Source organism: Oreochromis niloticus, linkage group LG5, assembly GCF_001858045.2.
Source record: "Oreochromis niloticus isolate F11D_XX linkage group LG5, O_niloticus_UMD_NMBU, whole genome shotgun sequence".
NCBI classification, from domain to species: domain Eukaryota; kingdom Metazoa; phylum Chordata; class Actinopteri; order Cichliformes; family Cichlidae; genus Oreochromis; species Oreochromis niloticus.
The window spans coordinates 36239663-36247201 of NC_031970.2; the positions used below are offsets into that span (position 1 = coordinate 36239663).

The window sequence follows — 7539 nt, forward strand, 5'->3', positions numbered from 1 at the left end:
TTCTGTCCAAAAAAAATAATCCATTGGCAGGTTCAAACTGAAGACAAATGGCAGCTTCCTGGCCTACCAGATGTTGATAAATTTAAAAGGGGATGGCAAATAGGAGGAGAGGAGGAGAGGGGCATGAAAACAATGATAAACTTGTGTGTGGCAGGAAGTCGACGTTTATAGACACACCACTGGAAGGGGGATTTGTGGGGTGTGGTCCTGCTCTTGAACTTCAGATACATTATCTCCGGTATGATAGTGAATTCCATATTAAGCACATATTTCTAAGGTACCATCAGCGCAACATTTTCATTGAAAATTAAATCGATCATATGAAGTAAGAGCAGAATTTCCAGTTTACCAAACCAGAATAAATGGCAGGCACACACAAACAGAGGTTGTTAAACAGTATTTCTGTTCAGCTACAATATAGTGTAATTAATTAAGGCAAGCCTACAGTGTATACAGTATATAGATTGCTTACATATCTCTTTTTTTAAACGTAAGAATATATTCTACAGCTTTAATTATTCTAGAAACCTTCAGTGTCAGCACTGCAAATTATGTGATATTATATTATGTTTACTGCACTGACATATCACTATCATCACCAGTAATTATATCACAGTTAATAATACGCGCAAAATGCAGTACGAGTATGTTTTTAACACTTCAGATCTTTATGCTACTCAACTCAGCACGTCACTTTCACGTTAAATGATTTCATAACGGGGTGTGGGGTTTTCTTTTTCGTCATTAATGTGTGTGTGTGTGTGTGTGTGTGTGTGACAAAGCGAGCGGACTGGTCCTTCTCTCTGCTCTGGCCGGCTGTGGGCGGTGCTTGCAGATCCTCTGCCTGGATTACCTTCCCGGGAAACTTCCATAGCTGACGACCTCTGGCGTCAAAACTTGGCCAAGAAATTCTTCTTTGCAATTCGACACTGCTGCCACGTAGCCCCAACTTCCTGGAGGGCCAGAGGTTTTCCAGGAGCATTTTTGTGTATTGTTTTCTGCTGCCAGAGGTGAGTCCATTTCTCTGTCCTACCCAAAAATATGTAAATTCACAACGGATTGCCCTGTGCGTGCGTGTGTGCGTGCCCACTGTGTCTGCTTAAATACGGTGGGAGAGATGAATAATGGAGCTACATTTCTCCACAACAGAAGAAGCTGGAGCGTTAAAATAGGCTGCAAGAGAGTTGTGAAGAGGAATTTTACGGAATTTAGAATTTTACGCAGAGGGAGAAGAATATGGTGACATTTACGTAACTAAAAGTAAAAATGCTATTGAAGTGTTTTATAAGGAAATATTTTACTTTTTACTGTCATGGTTTTAAGTGCGAAACCCAGCCGTGCTACAGATTTCTAAACATGGTATTTAATTCCAGGTGGATTGTTATTATTATCATCATTATTATTATTATCATTATTTTTGCAATAATAGTCAGAAACAAATATAATAGTTGTATACCGTATTTACTGCCTTACTATCTAAAAAGCACAGCAAATTTTGTAACTTATGAGAGTAACTTATGAAATCATTCTAGTTGCAGATTTTAAATATTTAAATATTTAATGAATTGAAAGATTGAATGAATCCATCTTTCACACAAAAACGTTTAACAAAAAAATTAATTGTTTTAAGTAAAGTGATGAAAAGTTACTCTGTTAAACTAGTTAGGTTATTCTCATAGAAGGCTCTTATACACCTTGGACTGACATGCGGCTAGCACAAAAAGACAGACGACTCTGCCAACATATGTCAAAGTTTCAGTTAAAGCGTTAAGTTGAATCGTTGTCTTTTGTATGTTAGTTATGAGCACTGTCCAAGTTATTGATCAGTGAATGAACTGTTGAATGACTCATCCACCAGTCAGGAAAGTTTGGATGTTTCAGTGACAGTTCAGTGTTCCAGCTACTGAATACTGAAGCTTGTCAGTGATAATTAATGGCTTCCAGAGTCAGCAGAGACACAAGTGCTTTTTAACTGCAGTAATGGTGTTCCTCTCTTGATATTTCAGAGCGACACATCAAATTCTCCACTGCCCTGTCACTGTCAGGTGACAGGATGTTTGGCAGAATTACACTTTGACAAGCTAACTGCTTTCTACACAGACATGTTTTATTTCATTCTTTTTATACCTACTTTGCATGGACTCCCTAATGAAATCATTGTAATCAACAAGAGCGTTGTCATGGCAGCGGTGCTGCAACAGGCTCTGATGGGCTTCCTTTGATTTTCTGTCAGCAGGGCTTCCTGTGGGCGCCAGAGCAGGAGGACAGCACACGAAATGCAGATCATCTTTTTATTATTTCCCATATACTCTACAGTGAATGTCTTCTGAAAGATGGATTTAGAGCTGCATGGTCTGGCTTAAATGTGCACATAACAAGACAGAAGCAATGAGTAGGTAATTTTATGTAAATTAGTTTACCACAATAAAATGCAGATCTCTACTGTGACATAAAGTCAATTGGTGTAAATATTGTGTAAAATGCATTAGCGTTGACTAATGTGATCTGCCAGTGCAAATGCATGCTTGATTGTTCTAGCTGCTGATAGCTCACATTTCACACTGAAGCCCTGAATCTACATTCAGAACTTGATTATTGAACAGCACAACATCTTTAATTACTCAAAGGTGCAAAGGTGAAAATTAAATCACTACATACACACATATGAAGGGAAGACTGAACTCCAGCAGGTTACATCTTCATCTTTTTCTGCCTCATTTGCATTTCACTCAATAGATTCTGAACATCAGAGAACCACAGGTTGATCACAGTGACCAATGTGGCTCATTTATTAGGGTACTTTCTAATGCTAAAATGCACCTGTTGATCTAACGTCATCAGCAAGATGAAGTTGTAATACCACTTGCTGATGATGTCAGGAGTTTAGTAAACTGTAAACTAACTCCTGACATCTGAAGGATTTAAGATTTTGTCCAAATAACATCATCCAAGTATGCACCAAACCAAGCTGTTTCAAGTTCTCTCTTTATTTCTAGACGCTAACCCAACAAACACAAAGAAAAAGAATGTTTCCAATTCAGTTTACCACGAATAACATAAAATGAATGGAGGCAAATCTTATAACCTTTCAGTAGTTTTCTTCTGTGTAATTCCTAACAACTGAGATTATTTGGGAGGCAATACATTTTCTTTTATACTTTGAAAATTAACCATCTTAATTTTTCTTTCCTCACAGGTCGTCCTATCACCCCACTGGCCAGTGTGGTGTCTACTCTGGGCGGACTTGTCTTTGGTTATGAGCTGGGCATCATATCGGGTGCTTTACTGCAGCTCAAGGCTGATTTCAGGCTGTCGTGCATTCAGCAGGAGGCGCTGGTCAGCTCCTTGCTGATAGGAGCCTTGCTGGCCTCGATCATTGGCGGCTGCCTAATTGACCGTCATGGCTCCAGGAACTCCATCCTCATCAGCAATGTCATGATCCTGACAGCCAGCCTGGTTCTGCTCATCAACTCATTCTTAGCACTGGTTATAGGAAGGATCACAATAGGCTTTGCCATGTCTGTATCCTCCATGTCCTGCTGCCTCTTTGTGTCTGAGGTAGTAAGTCCAGACCGCAGAGGTTTCCTGGTAACACTGTATGAGGCTGGGATTACTGTGGGCATCCTGTCAGCTTATGCCATTAACTATATCCTGTCTGGCTCTAAAAGAGGGTGGAAGTGGATGTTTGGTCTAGCTGTGGTACCAACACTGGTACAGCTCATGTCCATCTGCTTACTCCCTTCCAGTAGTAAGGATTCTTTCAACCAGAGTCAGTGCTTTCAAAATGACAGGACTGAAGCCCAAGAAGCAGATGACTCAGAAGTGCAGTCTAGCAAGAGAAATAAGAAGGTTCAACACAGCACTTTCTACCTGTTCAAGCGCCAGGACAATATGAGGACTCGGACTGTCATCGGGCTGGGATTAGTACTCTTTCAGCAGTTCACAGGCCAGCCAAACGTACTCTTTTATGCCTCCACCATCTTCCACACAGTGGGATTTCAGAGTGACTCCTCAGCAGTGTTGGCATCAGTTGGGTTGGGATTGGTCAAAGTGATTGCTACTCTGATATCCATGGCGTTTTCAGACAGAGTGGGCAGAAGGCCTCTGCTCATCGGAGGCTGCTCTGTCATGGCTCTGTGCCTAATAACCATCGGACTCCTCAGTGGACATTCGCAGGTGACCGCTATGAGACCTTGTAATTCTCAAAACATTGACGATAACGAAACACATGCATATCACTCACCTGTTGGCAATGACTCTGTTTTTGATATGTCTCTGGCTGGAAGCCACTCTCTTTTTAAAAACACCACACAAGATAAAGATGTAGTGTTCAATAAAATCGGCCACATTTCTTTGGAACCCACTCCAGAAACTTTTCCTAAAGTCCACGGCAAAGTATTCAACTGGATCATCCTCCTGTGTATGATGGGTATTGTCAGTGCATACTCTGTTGGATTTGGACCAAGTGTGTAAATTCACTCAATATTATTTACTTTATAGATTTAAAGCTTGAAATAATTTCTGTGTATTTGTCAAGCATAGCTTTACCTCCAATACAATTTTTACCTGTGGGTTATCATAACTTTTTCTTTTTTTGGATCAGTGACATGGCTCCTCCTGAGTGAAATATTTCCAGCTGCTGTTAAAGGAAGAGCATTCGCATTCACCAACTGCTTCAACTGGGCTGCAAATCTGCTGGTCACCTTCACCTTCTTGAATGTTATTGGTGAGTTTTGGAGTTTCAATAGCACTATAGGTTTTAAAGTAGCTAGATGTTTACCTTTAGTTTACCACAAAAAATAAATGAATGAAAAAATCATAATAATTATAATAATAACATGCTTCCAAAACAAATGTTCATTACATCTATTGATTTCATGATACATGATAAATGGACTGATTCTTATATCAGTCAAAGCCCTCTATACAACATGCCACATTATCCCATTCACACAAGCACTGTCTCTATGCTTTGAAGTGCTTTCTAACTGCCAGTCACACACATTAATACTCCAATTGATGCATCGGAGAGCAACTTGGGGTTAGTATCTTGCACAAGGATATTTGCAGAGTAGGGGGAGCCGGGGATTAAACCACCAGCCTTCCGATCAGTAGATTATCGGCTCTACCTCCTGCGCTACAGCCACCCACAAAAATGTGGAACGCTTCGCTTTAGTATTGTAAAAAGCGAGTTACTCTCTCATTCCCACCTCCAGTTTTTATCAGATTTGCTTCTGGCTGTGGATAATACTCAAATACTACAATTATTTGTGCTTCTTGAGATGGGAATTCGTGATTGGTGTCATGCTAGCATATAAAAGTTGAAAGCTGCTTGAAAGCTTGTTAACTGTCAATTATGTGAAAATTCGGAGTGACTTGTTTATAACTGGAGACAACTCTGAAAGTGTGAAATATGGAGAATTATACTTTATTTTTTTCCTTTTTTTAAACTAAGATAGCTATAATGTTGACTTTTAAATGAACCCAACCTTGACCCTAAAAGTTCAGCGTGAAATGTGATGAGCTGGGTCTCCTGTGCAGAAGGATAATTTGCATGAAGTTAATAGTATACCAAGATAAAAGATCTCCAGTTTGAAGTTAAATGTGTTGCACAAAATAGTTTAATATTTTTTAATAATAAATAAACTCAGAAAATGCAAAATATAAAATCTATAAATGCAGAATTTTTTTTGAAAGCTCAAAGTTTAACCATTAACATTACTTGTTTGATTTAAAATCCACTGTTGTGATTTACAGGAGCAAATTTCTTTTTCTTTATTTATTTTCATTATTCAAAAACTTATGGCCCTAGTTGTATGTCATTGACCTAGAACCCAACACACAAATGGCAGCCTGTGTATGTAAAACTAGTTATTGAACATTTAGGATTTTTAAAATAAAAGATTAATGTTCTTTTTAAATAATTGCTTTAGTATGAGAGGGGATCTTCAAAAACATATCAAGACCCACAAGTGTAAATATTTTTTTGAACATATTAGCAAAAAGAAATGTGTGTTTTAATTCTGCAGATATGATTGGACTGTCAGGGATGTTTCTTGTGTATGGGCTAACTGCTGTGGCAGCTGCAGTGTTCTTCTACTTCATGCTACCAGAGACAAAAGGGAAGACTCTGGAGGAAATAGACAAGGAGTTGCGTTTGAACAGGTGTGATCTGCAGTCTATTCATTTGATCAAATAGAGAGAGTCCCGAGTGATGCAATGTGAGGCCTCCACTGTTGTTTTACAGGTTTTACCACCATCGGGAGTGCTGTGGCTTCATCAGCAGCAGAAATACCTCCCCGCGATACCAGAGAGTGCACTATCAGGTTTGCACATCGGACTGAACCAAAAAGATAATGAACTGTTTAGGAAGACATCACCTCAAACAGCTGACCTGAAATCTTTAGTCAAAATAAAAGTCGATAGTTAGCGTGTGCCTAAGTTCATGAGGGTTGAACATGAATGATATAGGACTTTGTAACATGTCTTTTGAATTTAACTGGGTGACATGAGTTTTTTTTTTTTTACCATTGTGGGCTTATTGGATTTCTTTGTTAAGGGAACTTAACAGGTCAACTATCTTTCCAGCTCTTCCTTTAGAACAAACAAACAACCTTTATTTGTCACATACACATTCATACAGAGTACAACATGTAGTGAAATGCTTGTGTCCAAGCTGCAGAGACATAGATGTAGCTGCGGCATTCCAGGACATGGTTTTAGCATCCGGGGGGGGGGGGGGGGGGGGGGTCTAGCCAGGACCCTTACTGGATACTGGGTGGGGAATACAAACGTGCGAGTCTCACTCCAAAGGTGTGTAGTCTTACCACTACACTATCCAGCTGCAGGGGATAGTGGGGATGAGAGGTGACTGTCAAATAAAAAGTTTGCTTGTTTATCTCAAAGTATCAACATTAAGTGCCCCTCCCCCCGAAAAAAGTGTTAGGGAGTGCATATAGACACTGGAATTGGGAGCTGTCTACTAGAAACGTGAACTTGAGTTCAGCAGGTTTAAACACTCAACACTATGTTTTGCAAGGGGGCAAAATGATTGTCAATGCAACTGTATATGTGTGGTTTCACTGTCAAATTAAATTACAGCTTTTTTTTTCCCCCCCCCCATACACTGAAACAAAACAAACACCATTACTACTCCACTAGTTTACATAAGTGTTACACACAAGATTATAATGCAGTGGAAGTTCACAGAAGTCTTTTCATAGATTTTACAGCTTGTCCTACTGAATAAATCTTTCATACTACACCAAAGTAACTGTTTCCCCACCATCTACAACAGAAATGTGTGTGTGTGTGGAGGGGGGAGTTATAGTCCATCACAACTGGCCTATAAGCAGACACATCCTTATGGTAGACTTTTTGAATGGGAGGAGGACAATTAATGGCAGGAAAACCAACTGTGTTCCATCTATGTGAACAGGCTTCAAATTCTTGATACTGTGCAACATCTGAAGAAAAACATCCACTTCAACTGGACACAGATTTGTTTTTGCACAGAAAGAGGTAGTAGATTTTAACAAG

General features: G+C 39.5%; 1 protein-coding gene across 4 annotated transcripts; it reads left to right on the forward strand.

The window, feature by feature from the left end:
• The first annotated feature begins 855 nt into the window (after nucleotides 1-855).
• Nucleotides 856-6725, forward strand: slc2a10 (solute carrier family 2 member 10). 4 transcript variants are annotated; one of them, XM_019358525.2, is made up of 6 exons: nucleotides 856-1010; nucleotides 2234-2392; nucleotides 3197-4465; nucleotides 4604-4726; nucleotides 6030-6165; nucleotides 6248-6725. In XM_019358525.2, exons 2-6 carry the CDS (start codon nucleotides 2350-2352, stop codon nucleotides 6342-6344), a joined length of 1668 nt encoding a protein of 555 aa, XP_019214070.1. In that variant the 5' UTR covers nucleotides 856-1010; nucleotides 2234-2349; the 3' UTR covers nucleotides 6345-6725. The 4 variants fall into 4 exon arrangements, with proteins under 4 accessions (XP_019214070.1, XP_005452255.1, XP_025763319.1 ...); XM_005452198.4 differs by having other exon boundaries at nucleotides 2237-2392; XM_025907534.1 differs by lacking the exon at nucleotides 856-1010 and adding an exon at nucleotides 1086-1260.
• Nucleotides 6726-7539: the final 814 nt, after the last annotated feature.

What these genes read in the sequence shown, in the direction of transcription:
- slc2a10 (XM_019358525.2), top strand. Translation starts at nt 2,350, where the DNA reads ATGGTCTGGCTTAAATGTGCACATAACAAGACAGAAGCAATGA. An exon ending in CTCTGTTGGATTTGGACCAA is followed by an intron (nt 4,466 to 4,603) that starts GTGTGTAAATTC and finishes TTTTTGGATCAG; the next exon opens with TGACATGGCTCCTCCTGAGT. An exon ending in CACCTTCTTGAATGTTATTG is followed by an intron (nt 4,727 to 6,029) that starts GTGAGTTTTGGA and finishes TTAATTCTGCAG; the next exon opens with ATATGATTGGACTGTCAGGG.